The following is a 21,114-nucleotide window of genomic DNA, read 5'->3' as shown; positions in this document are numbered from 1 at the left end:
CCAACTCCCTCTCACTAATCAGTAAATCACTGCTCTAAAAGAGAAGGATTTTATTGTAAAGTTCAACACCATTATGATGGGCTTCTAATATAAGCCTAACCAAAATTTCCTAAGAATCCACCACAAACCAGTAGACAGGTGAGCTACTACTTAGAACACAAAAAACTATAGTGTTGCACTTCTCTGCAAGCAGTAAAGATCTCTAAGGTACACAGGTGTATCATTTCTGCTTTTATATATATCACCTGGAATCTGAGGCCAAGTCTTCACAGGAAACTCAAAATTCTTAGCTGTCACTTCTTAAATCAGAACTGTCCATGTAGTAGCAACCCAAAATCCAGTTTAATTTTTAGGACAGTCCATGACCACGGTATTATCCACATCCTTACATCTAGCTCCTCCACCAGCTCATCTAGCATGTGCAGGACTACTGCAAGCCTCAAAGACAGACCTATACTTCAGTACATTGCTTGGTTAGAACTAGAGGATCCACCTCAGTCCAGATCTCAGTGGTCCTTGATAGGACAATCCTCCAACACAGTAATTAAATCACTATTATTTCTCTTTGAAACACACTTCCCCAAGTCAAATATAAATACTGACTGAAGAAAAAAAAATAGGAATGATACATACCAGTCTAGGAATGGAAGGAGTAGATGCACTTGTACCTTACAGGGCAACAAGAAAAGCTCCTGTAGGTACATCAGTGACAAAAGGAGAACTAGAGTTAATCCAGGCCCTTTCCAGAAGGAAATAGGAGACGTGGATACCCAGGATATGGAGAAGCAGTAGTCAAAGACATTTTTGCCTATCTTCACTGGTAAGTGCTCCAGACACACTGCCCAAGTCGCAAAAGGCAAAGGCAGGGGCTTGGGTGCGCTCAATCCCACTGTCCATGTTGCCAAAAGACATTAAACAGCACCAGTCCCGATGCTGACCCTTGTGGACGCCCGCTCCCTGGCAGTGTTCAGTGGGAGAACAGACATTATGCCTAAAGCTAATCATTGCTTTCAAGAAGAGTTTGCATGCATTCACAAGACTGCCACTAACAAAACTGCTAATGAATCCTGGTATTTTCATTTGTCTCTTCCATTTCTAAAGCTCTACCCCCTTAAGTCTTCCAGAATTAGCATGTTTACAAAGGAAGTACTACTTTGTATTACATTAAAACACAGACCTAAAGCCAGTAAAACCCATTAAAAAGCAAGTTTCTGGCCAAAACCCAGAAAGCTCTCCTAAAGATGTAACCCATCTACATAAGAAAAATGGTAAGCCTCCCTGCCATTTGTTTACTCCTATGACAAAAACAACCACCATGTGGTTGAATAGGTAGAATGGGTGAAAAATACTTCCTGTTTTAAAGCTTTAAAAATGCCCTATATTTTTTTATATATGTACTTTATATATACATATATTAAAAAGTGTGTATGTATATATATACATATACACACACACACCCCTTTACTTGTAACTTTTCATATACAACTTACAGCCCTAAAGAACAGTGCAGCCTGGTAGCCAAGTAACCACTAGCTCCTTCCCCCAGCCTCTCTTACATACCCACAGGAGCACAGCTGACAAATACACTTCTTCAAGGATGGAACTACATGCAAAGGCACAGGTTATGCAAAAGACACGTTTGCGTGCTATGATTCAGATCTTTCTGCTTTATAGCAGAACAGAAACAAAACGCCTCTTCAGCAGCAGTCCCTGGGGACAATTATGTCAGAAGATCTAGGAACCTCCAGAAGCGGGGACAGAGCACACAACACTGGTACAGACTGCACGACACGTCCCAGCATGCCCAGGTTCCTCTGGTGGCATCCCTATCAGAGCTCTGGTCCTGCTTTCAGGCCTCTTCTGACCAGAGCATGGAAGCCTTGACAGTCACCTGGGAAACCTTTGTGAAGTCACCAGCACCAAGTTCCAGAGCCCAGGTCTACAAGGAACACAGCTGGGCCTGTTCCAGACAGTCCATGCTAAGACCAGACCTTCCAATTCTCTAGCTGTTTGACCATGATCAGATTAACATGTAAACGGGCTATTAAGAAGCACTTCCCTCTTAGCTGTTAACATGTCAGTCGCCACATCGTAGTTTCCACAACCAACCACATAAATCTCTTTCCACAAAGGTTGTTAAATTCTGCTTGATAGGGAAGATGACATGCCAGTGGAGATTCTTTTTAAAACCTATTTGTAACTGTTTGGAAGAAAGGAGGAGAAAGATACACCAGAACAAAAAAATGCTTCTAAACTCTGTAAATCCATTAGGCTAGTAGTCGGTACTTTCACAATAAGAAGTTTATGTGCTGGAACTTCAGCTTTTACATTCTCACCGCATCACAAGCTGTATTATCAGTTACTCAGATGACAATGTCATAAATGTGTATCAACTCTTTGAAAATAAAGTGGCAATAACACGAGTCAAATTTTTTAAAACTTTGAACATTTATTCAGCAGTATGCCTAAAGAAATCGGCAGTGCAGTGGAAGTTTCTAAAATGAGAGCAGCCTCTATCAACAGACAGAATTGACGACAATTACCAATCTCAAATCTCAATAAGAGAGGATTGTTTGGGGGGGTGGGGGAGGGGCAGGGAAGATCAGCAGGAGAATTAAGGGCAAGATGCAGACAGCAAAGATTTCACTATTTGAGATTTTGCCTTCCTGTTTTCCAGGATTATGACACCTACTCAAACAGCTGCTATTTTTAAAAACAGGCTTAAGAAGGAATATGTAATTCCGTACATAAATGATGGGTTGTACATAAAATGCTTCTATGGATGACATGAAAATAGAAGAACCAGAGCTGGCAACCAACACTCTTAAACAAGGAGACTGGAATACAGTCTCTGCAAAAAGCAAAAAGGAGTTTTAATGTCTCCATCTCAGCAGTGCTTGGAGAAGACAATACACACTCAAGCGAGCCATGTCCTATTATGGGTATGCTTCTGTTTTATAAGTTCTATCCTGATGATGGTTCCTTTGTGCCCAGCTTCTCTTTCAACTGCTTTTTATCTGGAAGAAAAAGTTTATTAGTTAGTACTCTGTAATATTCTATTCACTGACAGAAATACTCCTCCAAAAGCATTTGGAATATATTTTTAAAAAGCATATATAGACTCATAGAATCGTAGAACAGTTTCGGTTGGAAGAGACCTTCAACATCATCAAGTCCAACCTTTGTCGTAGCTCTACCAACAGCACTAAACCATGTCCCTAAGTACAATATCTACCCATCTCTTAAGCACCTCCAGGGATGGTGATTCCACCACCTCCCTGGGCAGCCTGTTCCACTGCCTGACAACACTTTCAGAAAAGAAATTCTTCCTAATATCCAGCCTGAACCTCCCCTGGTGCAGCTTAAGGCCATTTCCCCTTGTTCTATCACTTGTTACTAGGGAGAGCAGACCAAGCCCCACCTTGCTACAACTTCCTTTCAAGTAGTTGTAGAGAGCGATAAGGTCTCCCCTCAGCCTTCTCCAGGCTAAACAGCCCCAGATCCCTCAGCCGTTCCTCACATGAGACGTGCTCCAAATCCTTTACTGGCTTGGCAGCCCGCCTCCGTACCCTCTCCAGCACCTCAATGTCCTTCTTGTAGAGAGGGGCCCAAAACTGGACACAGTACTCGAGGTGCGGCCTCACCAAAGCCGAGTACAGGGGCACGATGACCTCCCTACTCCTGCTGACAATACTATGTCTGATACAGGCCATGATGCCGTTTGCCTTCTTGGCCACCTGAGCACACTGCTGGCTCATGTTCAACCGGCTGTCAAGCAACACTCCCAGGCCCCTCTCTGCCTGGCAGCTCTCCAGCCACCCTTCCCCAAGCCTGTAGCATGACTGGGGGTTGTTGTGGCCAAAGTGCAGGACCTGGCACTTGGCCTTATTGAAACTCACGGAATTCACCTTGGCCCAGTGACCCAGCCTGTCTAGATCCCTCTGCAGAGCTTCCCTGCCCTCAAGCAGATCGACACTTCCACCCAGCTTGGTGTCACCTGCAAACTTGCTAAGGGTGCATTCCATCCCCTTCTCCAAATTATTGGTAAAGATGTTAAACAGGAGTGGACCCAGTACTGAGCCCTGGGGGACACCGCTTGTGACCAGCCACCAACTAGATTTAAGTCCATTGACCACAACTCTCTGGACTCGGCCATCCAGTCAGTTTTTCACCCAGCAAAGTGTATGCCCACCCAAGCCAAGAGCAGTCAAATTCTCTTAAGAGAATGCCATAGGAAAGTGTCAAATGCCTTACTATAGTCGAGGTAGATGACATCCACAGCCTTTCCCTCATCCAACAAGCAGGTCACCCTGTCACAGAAGGAGATCAGGTTTGTTAAACAGGACCTGCCCTTCATAAACCCATGCTGACTGGGCCTGATCACCTGGTTGTCCTGCATGTGCTGTATAATGGAACTCAGAATGATCTGCTCCATCAGCATCCCTGGCACTGAAGTCAAACTGACAGGCCTGTAATTTCCCAGATCATCCTTCCGTCCCTTCTTATATATGGGTGCTCTATTGGCTTATGCCCAATCTGTTGGGACCTCCCCAGTCAGCCAGTGCTGCTGATAAATGATGGACGGTGGCTTGGTGAGCACCCCTGCCAGTTCTCTCAGCACTCTAGGATGTACCCCATCCGGCCCCATAGATTTGTGCACATCGATGTGGAGCAGCAGGTCACTAACCATCTCCTCCTGGATTGTGGGGGGGACATTTTGCTCCTGGCCCCTGTCTCTTGGCTTGGGGGGCTGACTTTCCCCGGTACAAGTGTTCTTATTACTAAAGACTAAGGCAAAGAAGGCATTAAGCACCGCAGCCTTATCCTCGTCTCTTATTACCGTATTACCTCCTGGATCTAGTAGGGGATAGAGGCTCTCCGTGGTCTTTCTTTTGTTGTTAAATATGAATATGTGAAATGGTATTGCCAATTTTGGTAGCTGTTTCAAATAAGGTGAAAAAATCCGCTATCAGTACAGCCACATTTTTAAGTGAAAGCTAAATTGCAGCAAGTCTTTGCACAAAGTGTAAATCTCACTACTCCTTGAGACTAGTTTGTTGTGTTAAATTCCTAGTACTCCATTAAATACCATCTGTTTCAATGAAAGTCTTCTGTATAACCATTACTGGCTCATTTTTAGGAACACATTTCAAAAATTGGCTAAACATGACTAAACACTGCACTACTGACTAAAGAAAGTTGACATTTCATCATAAATGGAGGGAGGGTGCAAGCAGGCTGAAATGCTGGTTATTTAATAATAAAAACTATATTAATAAAGTATTAACAGAATATGAGCGCCTGACTGAACTAAAGTTCCAACTGCCTACAATACACTTCTAAATAGCCAAATTTGTTCGGAGTAAACATGCTATTTCAAACCAACGTTGTGAATCCTCAAAATTTAACTTCAGATTCCTCCATTGCTAATGCAACTTGCAGCTTTTTTTTTTTAATAGCTGCAGATTACCTCAGAAAGTCAGATGAACACCCTTCCTCCTACTTGCAAGATGTTGATACAACTAAAGGAAGCATGCTTCCTTTGCTTTTACATCTCATCTTCCACAAGGAATAAGTATACAAATAATTCGTCTCCCTACACTAAACCAGCAGGGTTCAGCTATTCACAGCAGGTTATTTATGGCAGCAGAATGGACAACATCTTGTTGCTAAAGTACATGGACACTTACCCTTCAGTCTGTCTGGTAAGTTTAATGGGATTTCGTGTACCGCTGATGCCATTTCCTCCAGATGTTGAGAGAATACCAGCAAAGATGACAGGGAATATTTTCTTTCATCAAGAGATTTTGGCAATGGCATGTTGGTAAATTCTTCATCCAAGCAGAAGAGATGTGGACAATTCCAAGATTCAGCGCTCTCTCTTTTTCCTGGTACAAGACTTAAGTCTGATTTACAACTCACAGATTCATCTCCATTACATGTTTGATGCACCTTCTCTTCACTGCTAGATGCAGGCTTTTTCAGCGCTTTACCTGTGTTGAACTGGGACTGCAGATCTAGCTTTGATTTTTTAATATCCCCTTTATTTTTTGAATCACCTTTTACATATGCACTGTCTATTACACCAAAATCAGACTCTGAGCTTGCAGATTTGTTGGGATCTATGTTACCATGTTCTTCTGGAAATGTCTCATCCAATATCCCCAAGTGGCCAGCTTCACAACTGACAGAACTTAACAATGAAGATACATTACAGTGCAGCATCTCACCCATTACGGAACCCCAAAATTGGTTTGAATGTAGAACATTTGTTCTACTATCATTTTCTGAACAAATATTTGGAGTACCCAGACTCTTCTTTACATATTGAGAAGTCTGTTCTCCTGGATCTTCTACAGAACTTTTGTTCAAAACAATACATTTTAATTCCCGTGCTTCAGTTCTCTCACTCTCTCGCATTCCAGATGTTTCCAAAACTGGAGATTCAACGATATGACTTATCTTCATCTGCTCTTGAGGTCTAAATTCTGTAGAACTTAGTCTGGACTTCCTTTCTGACAAGGGAGGATCAAAGTCAGGTGCAGGAAATGACGAGATAGAGCACGTGAATCTAGAGTCTGCCGTCTTCTGCACTACAGGTCTAGCATCCATTGGAGCTCTTTCTGTCATTACTTCAGTTAGGTCCACCTCTATGTCTGATAAGCCCTCAGTCTGAGTAGCTTTTCTCCATGAGGTTCGAATTTCAGTAACTAAAGGGAACAAACCAAGGTAAAATTTTAGTACTTTCAAACTCTCAATCAACCTGTTTTTTTAATGTCCCTTTAGTAACATAACCAATCCAAGAAGGAAGATGTATAGCTGCTTTGTATTATTTATGCTCCATTTTCTTCCTCAACACAAAGAGCATTCTACACCCTATATTCTATTCTAGGAAAAAAACCTATGTTCAATCTAACTCACAGTATTCTCATCTTACTAGGCCTACATGTTACCATGCCTATGTAACGGGTCTGCGTGGCAAGGTTTTGGTGGAGGAGGGGTTACAGCGGTGGCTTCTGTACAAAGCTGCTAGAAGTTTCCCCTATGTCAGATATAGCCAATGCCAGCCGGCTTTAAGATGGACCTGCCGCTGGCCAAGGCTGAGCCAATCAGCGACAGCGTTTTTCGCCTCTGTGATAATGTATTTAAGAGAGTGAAAAAGTTGTTGTGCAGCAGTAATTGCAGCGAGTGAGAGGAGTGAGAGTATGTGAGAGAAACATCCTGCAGACACCAAGGTCAGTGCAGAAGGAGGGGGAGGAGATGCTCCAGGCGCCGTAGCAGCGATTCCCCTGCGGCCTGTGGTGAAGACCATGGTGAGGCAGGCTGTCACCCTGCAGCCCATGGGCGGTGGAGCAGATGACTGCCTACACCCCGTGGAGGGCCCCCACGCTGGAGTAGGTGGATACCTGAAGGAAGCTGTGACCCCGTGGGAAGCCTGCACCAGAGCAGGCTCCTGGCAGGACCTGTGGCCCGTGGAGAGAGAGAAGCCCACGCTGGAGCAGGTTTGCTTCTAGAGACCCCATGAGGGGGGCTCACGCTGGAGCAGTCGGTTCCTGAAGGACTGCACACCATGGAGGAGACCCACGCTGGAGCAGTTCATGAAGGACTGAACCCGTGGGAAGACTCATGCTGGAGAAGTCATGGAGGACTTTCTCCTGTGAGGGGGACCCCACATTGGAGCAGGGGAAACGTGTGAGGAGTCCTCCCCCTGAGGAGGAAGAAGCAGCAGAAAACAACAGTGTGATGAACTGACCCCAACCCCCATTCCCTGTTTTCCCCCCTGTGCCGCTGGGGGGGAGGAGGGAGGAAAATCGGGATCAAAGTTAAGCCCGGGAAAGGAGGGAGGGGTGGGGGGAAGGTGTTTTAAGATTTGGTTTTATTTCTCACTACTCCTCTCTGAGTTAATTGGCAATAAATTACATTTTGCCTTTAATGGAGTCTGTTTTGTCCGTGACAGTAAATGCTGAGTGATCTCCCTGTCCTTATCTCAACCCCACAAGCCTGTTACTTTTTTTTTTCTCTCCTCTCTCCTGTCCAGTTAAGGAGGGGGAGTGATAGAGTGGCTTTGGTGGGCACCTGGCATTTTGGCCAGGGTCAACCCACCACAGCCTACTATGTTGTGTTACAGAGTGAGACATTAGGATAACTTGCAGCTTCATTGAAATAATTATCTTTCTTCTTGTGCAACATGTACAATGTCAATAAACTAATCACATTTCCAATCCATGAGTATCATAAACACATAGTTTTACACTTACGCAGATTTTCTGGAGTTCTGGGAATTTGTCTCCTTGTTAAAAACGGGTTAAAAGCTAGTGAACTAATGAGATCTTCCAATGCCATGCTTTTTCCTTCACCACTCTGAGGCGACTCAGACACCACTGCTTTTGCAACCTGTAGGATGTTAGAGAAGGGCAAATCCTGAGAAAACAAAATTGTAACCTCTTTATTTCTGTCACTAATGGCTCAAAATAAATCCCATTCTCCAAATGATCTGAAGAGTTTGGAATGTCCTGACTCTTCTTCTGAGTCAGAATCAAAATTCAATTCTGAGTTCCCTCATCATCTATAAATCCATCTTTAAAATAAGAAACTGTGCCCAGACAAAAATATATTTGAGACACTAGTCAAGAACTGCACCTGCATGAACACTAGAGCTATATTTACATAAGTAAAACATTTTAGCAGATAAAAAATAACTGTACCATTTCAGTGAAAGATGCAATTTACTTTCCAAATCAAGCTGTGGCACATTTTACAGTAACTCTTGTGAAGGAATTCCTCAGTTAAATGTTAAATAAAATACCTAAAAGAGGAAATAGTTAAATTCCTGCTTAAAATCGCCAAGTCCCTATTAAATAGTTAACCTGCACAACTTCAGAAACAAAAAGGACTGTTGAATTCTTAATATGCAGTGGTTCATGAAGTATGAGAGGTGACAAAAGTCAACACATTGATTCTACTGAAAGTGCTATTCACTTCACCATGATTTGCAAGTATAATAACTGCACAAGCTTCGTGCTTTCAGAGTGTACTTAGTTGCGCAGTCACTCCTAAATCTTAGCGACACCGATGACTACCTAGCAGAAAAAAGTATCTTTTAATGTATGCAGATCACAAGAGGCATTTTACAATATAATTAGTGATTTGTTCTCTGAACTTAATGACCATTTATTTAAAAACAAACAAACAACTTAAAAATAAGTTTTCCTAACCTCTTCTGCCAGTTCATCTCTGGCTTTCTTAAGAGGGTCTTCTTTTTTGGCGGGAGACTCTGTTTGGATAACAATACCACCTGCCCTCTTCCACAATTCTGAAATGGCAGACTCATCCTTTCCATTTTTCAAGACCTTCGGAGACATAGGTTTCTCCCCCTTGCACGTTTCAATATGTGAGTTCTAGAGAAATAGACAGGAATTATTAGAAGTTTTAAACTCAAGTGTCAGAAAATTAGGACAAAGAAACTGTCATACAAGTTGTCAACAGCAATGGCCTTAGTGTTTAGTCAATAAAAATACTGCAGTCTTAAATTTTAACTAAATACAAAATATTTTTACAATCGCATTTAAAGTATGACATAAGTAGTGGCTAGGACAGGGTGTTGCATAGAACACAGATGACTCATGCGCAACTATCTCGAACACACTACCATGAACAATTGTGTAATCGACAACTGTACATCCAAGTTGCTTTTAGGCCACATTGTAACCCTTAAGTTCACATACAACTTACAGAACATCAAAGTCGGACCACTGCTCACACCAAAAAGACTGTTTCAGCAAGCAGGGAATCAGTGACATACTGTGTGTTGTACTGGAAGTTAGCTGCAACTGCACCTACTTCCTACTATCCTTTCCCAAAACCTAACACAGTCCCTGACAGCTTTAGGTTTACAGGACTGACCCAATGTGTAAAAACACTGCTTTAAAAAGAAGCAAAACCAAAAAACCACAACCCTCCCCACAAAACACTAGGTCCAGGCTTCAATCAATGTAAAAAGCAAGCACCGTAAGTTTTAACATCTTTTGACAGATAGGAAATTACTGAAGAACAACCTTTTCAATTAGCACATCTCTGTTTTCAGATGTTTTTGAAAACTCCATAGGCACCGAAGAGATCCTTGGGGGCAGGGGAGAGAGAAGGGGTTAAAAAAAAAAAAAAAAAAAAAAAAGGAAAGAAAAGAAAATTTGAGAGACAACTTAAACAAGTGGCATGAAAGTCTTAGTAGACAGCTATTACATATTGTGTGCCCCGTATCTGTCCGTTACGATTTCCCTCAATTCGTCCCGGTCATCAGAAGGCAATTTTACTATAGGGAGAACATGTGACAATTAGAGCAGATTTAGCCCTAGTTGTGTATCAGACTCCCAAAATTAGTTATGAAACTTTCCCCTTGATTAACAAACAGAAAAAGGGATTTGGTGATATATTTTGTAAAGTCTTCTGTATTCTGCAGTCAAAGATAACTGGAAAGTCTTCCGCACACTTGATAATGTTCTTTTCCCTATATATTCTTCCTCCGACTCGCCCCTGGCATCCACAAGTCTGTTCCTATATGAACTTATTGATATTTAATAAACACCTGGCTACCAAAAATTTCAGTCTTATCACTTCTGATTAGCATAGTACTAATCACATAGCTCCCTAAAATGTAAGGTACAGTCCTCACTTGTTAGGAAGAATGCACCTTGAAACACTCATATTTGCTGTTATCTGTCTTTAGACTCAGAAGCAGACAAAAATATCCATGCTGTATGAAGTCACTGAGAGAAATCTGGGCTTTAATTGCTAACTGCTTGGGCAACCTTATGCAACTACATCTACTGAAGTCTAAGCATAGGACAGCCTTCCTTTGCTAACTCTCTTTCTCTCCTAGTAGGCAACTTTCAAGTATTTGTAGGAATCATATTATCAAATATAGCACTATTCAAAAGATTATGAAACCTTCCTGGACTAAGAAAATGACAAACAGGCCAAAACTTTTCAGAATATGAGCTCTATCCTTTGCTGGAACTGTAGTAAGAGAAGTTACAGAACAAAGTGATTTTGGAACATTCATAATAAAAGCCTTGTTGAGAAGGTTTAGCACAGTAATTCTGCTTGGGAGTTAGGGGGTTTATGTTCAGTTTTAGTTGAGTTTTTTAAATACAAAAGAAGGGCTCCTCTGGATGTCTCTTCTTTTATTCTCAGGCTATACTGAACATATATGCCTACCTCAAACCAGCCTGAAAAACAGACTGTTTTCTCCACCCGCCTCTTAAAGCTTGAAAGAATGTAGTTAAAAGGCGAGATTGCAACTCAGCTGCTGACACTAGCTGGAGAAAGTGGCAGTTACTTTTGGATTATCTTGCTAAATCAGGTGGATGTGACATGCAAGGAGTGGGCTACTGAAATATTCCACTAACAAGATGCAATATATTCAACTTTAAGTAAATTTCTATTTTTTCCACTGCTTTTTTAATCAATTTCTCATTAACATCATACCGTCTTGGTGGTAGTGTTGACTTATCCATCATAGTTTTCAATGCCCCATCACCTTTCTCATAATGTACTTCACGAATAGAGTCACAAACATCTAGAAAACCAAACCAAAGAGTTTTATTATTGTTTCATTTTTTTTGCTCATGCTTCTGTAGACTATTCATAGGATGAATGAACACTTCAGGAAAAATAAATGAACACATAAGCAGGACAGCAGAATGAAACCTTTTGCTCAGATACCACCTGCAGCCACAGATGCCACTAGCAGTCAGCACTTACTGTCTTGCTCCTGAATGCATGTTCTAAAGGCATCATTCTATCTGGTGCCCTGCACATACCAATCACACACTCCACCTTCCTTCAAACCACAGCCCCTGTCACATGTCATCATTACCCCCTCCCCTCGATATACACATAAGTTGTGTGGCACATTAATTCCACAAAGCAAAATTACACCTATGTTTTCTCCACCATCTTCACCTGCATTTATCAATAAATATTTCTGTGGACATACTCATCCCTCTGATCAACGCTGCCTCAGTCCAAGCAAGGCAAGGCACACCGTAACAAAATGTTTTGCACGTTATCAGAGGTACGTGTATCTCAGCTCAGGACTCCCTGAAACAATAAACATCAATTTTGGCACATCATTTGGATAAACAGTCAAAGTTTAACCTCAGTAGTTCTCTACTAACCTTAAATTTCAGCTTCTGCAAACATAAAGGACATGTCCTTTTGTATTCACTTCAACATACCTCCAAAATCCAAGCTCACTTATAAAAGTTAGGTGAGGTTAATGTTGGTTTTCTGATGGAGTTTTTTTGGTGTGTTTTTTTTGGGGTTGGGTTTTTTTGGTTTTTTTTTTTTTTTTTTTGGTTTTTTTTAAGCTTATCATGTTAACAGGCAGAAAGTTAGTTTTCTTAGCAGTTGGATTCTCAGATCAAGCAGCTTAACCACAAAGGAGACAGAATGCCACGGACACCAGTTTGTCTCAATCTCTTTCTGGTACTACCACAAGCTCACAGCATTATTGCCCAGTGCTTTAATCTTTGCAAGTTTAAGGCAAATGACCTTCCATCTGCAATTCTGTAGCCCTTCCTTTGCAGATTCTAGCCTTATACCCCTACATACCTTCAGACTGCTGAAGCAGTCTTTCAGCTTTGTAATTAAAAGCATCTTCTCCCTATTGCTTTGCACCATGAAATTCCAACACACAACTGCTATGTCATTTTTGCTAAAAGGGACTGCAAATGACAGACGATTCAAGGTGTCTTCCCCCTCATTTTCCACCCTTGCTTTGTAGCTTCTAATTTATAACTCTATACTAAGGACAGCCAATACTTGGTGAATGAGCACTAACCAGTAAAATACAATTAGCTCATCAGCCAATTAGCAAGCACAACATCCACATCTGATCAAAGTGAGCTCTGATCAGTACTGTTAACCTCATGACTCAAAGCAACCAACACAAAGATCAAGTAAGGTCCTGATCAAATGGCACAGTTACTGGGGAATAAGTATTTTAGAATACACCAGGGAAAGATGCTTATCTGGGAGAACCCCTTCAAGTTCTTTTCCCAGCTGGCCAATGGGAAAAGTTTTATCTTCTCTTTCCTATTACTCCTCCAACCTGAAGCAACTTCTACTGTTATGAGTGAATGTACTCTCTACAACCTATGAATGAACCTTTGTACATGGAAATCTGTCTCAACATCCTTCATGCAAGAACAACAAAACACCAAACAGCTCCAGCATTTTTTTTTTGCCATATCAAAAGCTTCAGAGAATCTTCTGAGACACAACAAGGTTGAAAAATTGAGGCAAAGAGTCATTGAGAACCACATTATCAGAGACTATTGCAAACACAAGCAGGGAGTCTTTTTAACTCCAAGTAACTTTTAACAATTGTGGGATCAGGGAGAAGGAAAAGAAGCTTCTCCTGTTCACCCACCTGAAACTGATACTAGATATTGACAAAAGGTGCTATCCTCATCTTCTTCTTCTGCGAGATTAAAAGAATGGGCTGGCAAAGGGCACAACAAACCAAGTTCCTTTCAAAAGAAAAAAAAAGTTACACAAGCAGCCTGAAAAAATCTGCATATGAACAGCAATTAACAGACAATTATTTACAACAGCTTTCCTGCAAACCAGACTCAACATGAAACTTTTCCTATCTCTGCAGGGTAGTTCAGCAAGGGTATAACCTCATATCCCTGTATCAATGTGAATGTCAGAATGGAAATTATTGTTCATTCATCAAGCAGATCACTTGAGGGAAAAACAGAACCCAGCAGCTGTTCAGACTGATAGCACACAAAAGTTCTATGTCCATGGCACGGGGGGGTGTGGATATGGACAAAACAAAATCAATCAGTTCACTCTTATGCTGATGTACTGTCTTGACAAGATGGTTCTATCTCCCATCTCAAATGAAGACACTAACTGCCATTAAGTCAAATGTATCTTCTTTAAGAAATACTACCTCATAAAGCAATTTCTGCTATATTGTTCTATCTGATTCCCTAATCTTACATATAAAGCTTAAGTGTTGCAATAGAACACACCAGCTTAGATGTACCATCCTCTCTCACCTTCACCCTTTCTCTTCCCCAAAATCAGATAAACTGAACACTACTTACTGGATCTTGATCTACGATTAAATTTAAAGGGCACAGGCCAAGAAAGCTTTTCCACTTCACTTCCCAGTCTTCTTGTTTTCCAGAAGTAGATCCACTCATTGTCACACAACGTTGCTCTATTTCTAGCCTGTAACATACGAGCATGGAAAATGAACGTAACACATCTGTTGGTGGAGATAACAATTTGTATAAAGATAGAGAGTATTATGTGTTCCCCTTATCCTGCAAAATCTTTGACACATATCAACGTATTCATGCATTTGTGCATGCACTAAGAACTAACTGAAATCCACAAGCTAAAAAGCAGCTGCTAGGTAGTCTTCATGTTTCTCGCAGTAGAGCACACAATGAGATACACACTTAAACTTTCCCTAAGACAGCTTCAGATAAAGTTTTAAAATCCCAGAAGTGATCAGCTTAATGAGAAGGAAAAAAAAAAAAGAAAAAGAAAAAAAAAAATCTGCTAGCAAACAAAGTCCCCGGGAACGAAGACTAAAATATTAATGAAGCAAGGGCAAAAAGTCGAAGTTACCTAGAGAAGAATCTGTTAAAAGATAATCAAGACAAATGTGAATTTCGCAGAAGCAAAGGAAAAAGATTGAACCAACATCTTCCCACTATAAATACTATTTTAGAAAAAAATCCAAGGTAGGAAGACACGATCCTTAGATTAAAGAACAAGGAACCAGAGAAAATTTTCAGACAATTACCTCTTTGCTTTCAAATTCTGTAGTACTGTATTGCAGCGTGTAATTCCATTCTCAATGACGCAAAGTTGTTCTAATTCAGGTTGACAACGTTCATCTCTCAGTGTCCTCAGGGCTTCATTTAATAACTGAATGACTGTTAAGAAATTCAGGTTTTCAGCTTCATATACATTTCCTGTACAAAGCTTGAAGTATATTAAACAATAAAAAAAAAGAATTAGTGAACAGAATCAATAACATGAAGTTATGTCTTCTGTAGTCAGAGCAGGGCTACAAAGTTCCACTTTGTATTTTGATTCAGTTCCCCACTGTTTCATTTTTCAAAAAGCGTACTCTAGATTTAAGCTTTACACTTGTTTTCTAGAATCAGCTGCTTGAGAGCAGTCTATAAAGCAATACAAACTAAGAAAACTTCAACTAATGAGGTATTCTGTTTAATCACTGCCCCAAAATATGTAGCAGGCCTAAACAGCACCATACATACTGAAAACACAAGGTCATTAGTTAAAGCTGCAGTCAAATCGGTCAACCTAGTTTTAACGTCCAGACAAAAAAATCCAGTACTAATCAGGCACACTTACCAATGCAGTTATTGAACTCAAAAAGTTAATGGTTGAAATATAACCAATACAAAACAGCAGCATAATCATCACAAACTTTTACATACAAACTAGACATTTTCTCCATTCTTGAGCAAGCACCTCTTATCACCTGTGAAGTACTCTTCTTTTTTTAAAGGTATCTAATTACGCCCCTGGGTACAAAAAAAAAAACAAAAGTAGTTTAGCAAGAAGGACAAAATTTACTTACTTGGTGTATGCTACTTTCAACTCTGTGAGCCAACAGCTGTGGAACACTGAAAACAACATTCGTTCCATCTAAAATGCACTGATCATCACGATCTTCAAGTTCACCAAATACAGAATCCACAACTTCCTTTTCCTTTTTCAGAGATGTAAGCACTTCCATTATATGCGTCCACATACTGCGCACCTTAATAGGCAAGGACAAAAATGCTACATTAAAATGTTTGCCATAAAACCTATAAGGAGAGAGCATCAAAACAGAATAAAGGCAGATGAAAGGGCTAGAATAATCACAGTGGAAATAACAGTATCTGAGAGTAAATGCTGCAGAAATTAAGAATAAAGAGTACACTGCCACAGCAGAAAAAAAATGCTCACCTTTTGAATTCTCTCAGTTTTGTCATTTTTGGTTTGGTCATTTTGTTTCATCCTATATGCACATGCAAGACAAAAGTTCAAGTGGACTACAATGAAATTATAGTTATTACTTCATAAAATTGAGTGTAAGAAAACAATTTTATATATGCTAACAGTCACAAGAAAAAACACTTACTTGCAAGGCTGTATCTCCAGGACTGCATATTCAGACTGTATCTGTTTTATTTCTTTAATTAAAAGCCTAGGAAAAAAGTTAACAGTTACCACAGATTAGCAGACATGCACCATGAGGCTTCCCTTGATGCTAAACCCTCTGATCCTCATCCAAAGGCATGGTTCTCTTGTATGGAGCTATGCTACATGCCCTAAAACTGTTATTTTACCTATAGTGGAACTCCTCCTCCTTTTCTGCCATTTACTGAACAGCTTGCAACTGTCCATGACAGTGCTCCAATCACATAAACTATCCCACTCAAATTCTGTAAATTCCATTGATACATAATTCTATGCCTGCACAGAAAGTTCCAGCTTTTCTTGTTTCTCAAACTAGGAATGCTTTCCATACAGAAGAACAAAGAATAGCATAATTTTGGAGAAATAATTAAGGATTATGTAAATAAAATGTGTCCAACAATGATTAAGCAAAGACCAAATGTTTCATCCTGAAACAGTTATATTCTAAGATATGACGCTTCAGAATGCTACAAATGAATTAATGTCCAAGTAACCACATCTTCCAAAATATAGCACCTTGTAACTGAAAAACTAATTTCTTTAGACTACCATGCTTCACAGAAGACCCTACAAACAGCAGAACCTTCAAATAAAGGAGGTTAAGTGGGAAAAAAATGGGGAGAAGCTCAACAGAATTCATGATGTAAAGCAGATGTAGCCTCCTCAAACCCTTTTAAAAACACACAAAAGTCAGCTTTTATGAAAACACTCCATTTCTTTAAATGTATTACTTACTGTGCTTTTTTCTCATACTCTCGAATAACAAAATCTTGCTTTTGAAAAATTTGCAGAAGTTTATTGTATGCAACTCTACATCTTGCCTTTGCCATGTGCACATCCTTAGGTCTCAACTTTAAAGCTTCAGAAAAAGGTGTATCAGTGCCTAAATGAAAGTTAAGGTTTGAATTACATCATTCACTTTTAGCAAAGAGACAAGTTCCTAATCTACTTAGTTTGAATTGAAAGAATCATAAATCAAGATGCCCATTTTACCTAGACTGACATACAGTATGCAGTGTACTTTTTCCCAGTTCTTTCTATTATATAAATTTTCATTCCCTTGCTCACACTTCCCTTCCCTTGTTCTTTAGGTCACCAAAACAATACAGGATGCTTAGAATAGACAATTCTGAACCTTCAGAATTCCTCAAGTTGTGAGAAAGAGCATAGTATAGTGATCCAATATTTTTGGACCACACCATTGTTTGGCAATTGTGTACTGCATTACACAGATGAACCTCGGAGCAAGACCCATAAAACAACAGAAAGCAAAACAACCTGCATTGTTCTATCATCAGAAGCTCAACCAAGTGCACAGAACACTGCAAAAGATTTTGAACGAAGGAACCACCTCAGAATCACTTAAAGCTCTTGGCATATAATAAAGACTTGACAGATTCACTGTCAAACATTACAAATGAAGCATTTTTATTGTTCCATTACAACTTACCTAAGGAGTTTGTTTTCATGTCCTCAACCACTACATGTCTTGCAAACCAATAGAAGAGGTGAACAAATTTAGGACCACCAGGAGACATTAATGTAGAAGGTGTCATTTGTGGAAGACAGCTTTGATGTTTGTCCTAGAAAAGTTAAACTGATTTTAAACACAAAACTAAGAAACAAAGCCTAAACAACAGCTATCAAACATTTAGCTGAGTACCAAAACACTGCAGCCTACTTGCTAGAAAGCCTGGCACAAAGCTAAACTACTTTGTCACCACAGTTGAAATCTACTCTAGCCAGCAGAAGTGACCAAAACTTTTTGAATGTTCCTCCCGCCATCCCTAGTTCTATATGCAAAAGACGGTTTCAACACAGACAAAATCAGTGTACGGTAAATGTTAGAAATCTCATCCCTCCTCACTCCTAACTAGTAATCCCTACTTTTCAAAAAACATGCAAATTTTCTTTCATATTTTCTACTGAAGACATTAGTAAGTGTACTTTGTTCTGCTTTTATTTTATTCTAAGACAATGCATTGTTGGCTTTCACCTTGTACCTTTGTCCTGGTATGGCTGGGACAGAATCACAGCCCAGCCATGCTGGGCAGGCCATTAGCAGTTTCAAGCCAGGCAGGGCAGCTGACCTGAGTGAGCTACAGGTGTAGCCCATGCCATAACGGTCAGTATAAAGGGGGATGGTTTGCTGAGGAGAGGGAGATCCTGTAGGGTTTCTGTGGGGTTTCTCCTGCCTCTCCTCCGGCTTCTGCTGAGGGCTACTCTGCAGTAGATTGTGACAACAGCATATTCATTTGTCTCAAGTATATTTCTGTTCATGCTGGTGGTATTTTCATTAAATCTGTTGGACTTCTACCCATGGGTCTTCTCTCCTTTTTCCCAACTCCCCTCCCTGGTTGGTGAGGGTTCATTAGGTGACAAAGTGACTGTTACAGTTTAGCCCTGGGCACAAGCTAAACACAGACAACATTATTGCTAAAAAAATGTGTTCCACTACATAAAGACCTGACTTCTAGAACTATCATTAAAACACAGGCAGCATGAGAAGATAACATAATAACCAGTAATACCTGAAGCAATCAATGTTGCTTTGTCTCTTCTTCCTTTAGAAAGCTTGCCTTAAACTTTAGTCACTTTCCCCATATAAAAGGGAAAACCCAACATTTAAGAAATTTTTCATGCATCTGAAAAGTTGCTTAAGATAACTTAAGCAAACACCTCTCAAGTTAAAGAAAATTATTCTCACCCAGAGCTGAAGAACCCTCTACACTTCTGCTTGATAAAATTCCATTATCCAGAAGCAAGCCACAGCAGTTTTAACACCCAAGATTAAGTCTCTGTCATCTAAATTCCACCATGCCACAATTTTTTCCTCAAGTCTAAAATAAACTATGTGAAATAAGACATAAGGTAAAACCGAATTCTTTGGTAAAACAACCTTATTTAAAACTCTTATTTAACAGCACTATTATATTCTCTCAAAAAAAGAGTAAGGTCACTGAAACCAGTAAAGCATCAGTTTCCACTCTTCATAATACTCACTGCAATATCTTTTAGCCATACGTAGCACCACTTCCTAAATTCAGGGTAAGTCCATTTTGCTGCTGGAAAGGAACAGTCTCTTTCCATTTAAAAAGGATAGGGAAAAGAAGAGGAAAAAAAAGGCAATTTCAAAACATATTTAAATATTCAGTTACCTAATTAACCATTATAAGAATGAGACTAAGACAAAGATCTCTTAGTGATGCCTCCTGGAGGAGCCAGAAAATTATGAGACATAGCCTAGACTAAGAATAGCTAAAGGTTTGTTAAACGACAAGTTTTTCTTGCCATTATAAGTTAATTACAAACTATTTCAGAGACAGATTTGTCTGCAACAATTTTTAACTCAAGAGAAGGGAAGAGAAAAAAAAAAAAGGGTCAGAATGCTGATGATTTTCACATCACTGGTCTTCCTCCAGACACTTTACTGTGTAAGCTAAAATAGCTCAACTACATGAGGAAAAACATTAAGACGAGGTTGTTGCCACGTTGAAGATCCTGGCAGCAATTCATAACCGGGAAACGTTACTTACTGTTTGGTCAGGCAAATGAATGGTAAAGGTAAACGTTTGCTTTGCAGCTATGAGGTTTTTACCAAACTCGCCAAGTTATAGGTACTATGAGAAACAACTTTAATTAAGGCAACATTATAGAGTCGCAACCAAAGGAAACAAACTCGCTGATTGTATCTTCTTCTTCCACATCATTCCCCCACAGACCACTTTTTCCCCACCCCCCAGCAGCTGCAGAAATCATATTTTTGATTACGTGCACAGCAGTAACCTCATAAGCCAAATACTTACCCGAAAGTTTCTTCTGGGCAGTAGAGATCCAGCTTAGCAAACAAGAAGAGGGCAAGGACATGAAACGCCCTGCTGTTTGGCTCATCAAACATGTCCCTAACACACAAGCAAACAGCTCCATCAGAAGTAGTTAGGATGCCGAATTAACACAGCGTTCTTACTGACCACTTAAGATTACAAAATACTACATTAAAGCGTTAAAAGTTAACACACTGAATGCTTTACTTTCTGCACAGTTAAAAATACGCAGCCTATTTAACAAGGTTGAAGTTCTGTGAGAGCGTTTTCTCTCAAAAAAGTTTTCAAAGCAAGAGGCACAGAGCCTATCAGCTCAGTTTCTCCATGACTGTGGAGCATGCATCCATCGCGGAGCTGGAGTGATTACAATCGCCGGGTTTAATTTCTTCAGGCAGAGACGACACAGATCACTACAACAATTCAGGCATCTCCTCTCTGTTACGTATCGCCAAGGGCACCAGGCCCCTCGGCGGCCACGGCGAGACTCCCGCCTCCTCGTGAGACGCGCGTTCCTGCCTGAAACCCAGGGCCTCGCTCGGGGGCGGCGGCCGCAAAAGGTCCCCCCTTCACCTTCACCTCCTCCTCCTCCAGCTCTTCCTCGCACTTACGCTCCCAGTAGCAAGCTGTGGTCTTCAGACTCCGGTTCGAAGCCCAGGGCCAGCACGTACAGCCAGAGATGGTCCCTCTGCCACGGGCCGCCCACGGCGCCGAAGATATTACTAAACCAGGTAGAGACCGGCTGCGGTGCCTCCGCCATCTTCCCCCGCGCGCCAAAAACTCCCGCGCGCGGGCCTGACCACACCCTACTCTAAGACCGCGAGACCGCCCGCGGGCCCCTACTGACCAGAAACGACGGAGCGCGAGGCGACCTGCGCGCTGGTGCTGCCTGGGCGCGCTGCCTGACGGGAGGTGGAGTCCGGGCCGCTGCACGCCCCGGAGGTGGCCTTGCGCCTGCGCGCCGACGTGGGCGGTGGACACAAGGGCCGCCCGCCGCGGGGGGTGGGGGTGGCGGCGGCGGCAGGGAGAGGGTCTCCGGCAGGGGCCG

The 21,114-nt window shown here is 41.1% G+C and overlaps 1 protein-coding gene and 1 non-coding gene across 2 annotated transcripts; both read right to left on the bottom strand.

Annotated features, from left to right (window-relative positions):
• Positions 1–2,667: 2,667 nt before the first annotated feature.
• HAUS6 (HAUS augmin like complex subunit 6) lies at positions 2,668–20,826 on the bottom strand. The gene is made up of 17 exons (XM_086480109.1): positions 20,678–20,826; positions 20,052–20,147; positions 19,249–19,327; positions 17,696–17,828; positions 16,981–17,128; positions 16,187–16,252; positions 16,012–16,063; positions 15,638–15,820; positions 14,831–15,012; positions 14,121–14,247; positions 13,433–13,532; positions 11,485–11,575; positions 10,056–10,119; positions 9,216–9,398; positions 8,259–8,394; positions 5,691–6,710; positions 2,668–3,017 (listed from the first exon to the last, which is right to left on the bottom strand). The coding sequence occupies exons 1-17, from the start codon at positions 20,824–20,826 to the stop codon at positions 2,965–2,967; spliced, it is 2,862 nt and encodes a 953-aa protein (XP_086336235.1). The 3' UTR covers positions 2,668–2,964.
• LOC147413294 (small Cajal body-specific RNA 8) lies at positions 10,241–10,370 on the bottom strand. Its single transcript, XR_015184086.1, has one exon.
• Positions 20,827–21,114: the final 288 nt, after the last annotated feature.

The sequence above is a fragment of the Leptosomus discolor genome, chromosome Z (assembly GCF_034619465.1).
Source record: "Leptosomus discolor isolate bLepDis1 chromosome Z, bLepDis1.hap2, whole genome shotgun sequence".
NCBI classification, from domain to species: domain Eukaryota; kingdom Metazoa; phylum Chordata; class Aves; order Leptosomiformes; family Leptosomidae; genus Leptosomus; species Leptosomus discolor.
The sequence above is the reverse complement of the archived record's forward strand: the minus strand, read 5'-3'. Positions and strand labels throughout refer to the sequence as shown.

What these genes read in the sequence shown, in the direction of transcription:
- HAUS6 (XM_086480109.1), bottom strand. Translation starts at nt 20,826, where the DNA reads ATGGCGGAGGCACCGCAGCCGGTCTCTACCTGGTTTAGTAATATCTTC. An exon ending in TGCCCAGAAGAAACTTTCGG is followed by an intron (nt 19,328 to 20,051) that starts GTAAGTATTTGG and finishes TTAAATGGAAAG; the next exon opens with AGACTGTTCCTTTCCAGCAG. An exon ending in GAGTATGAGAAAAAAGCACA is followed by an intron (nt 16,253 to 16,980) that starts GTAAGTAATACA and finishes CTTTTTTCCTAG; the next exon opens with GCTTTTAATTAAAGAAATAA.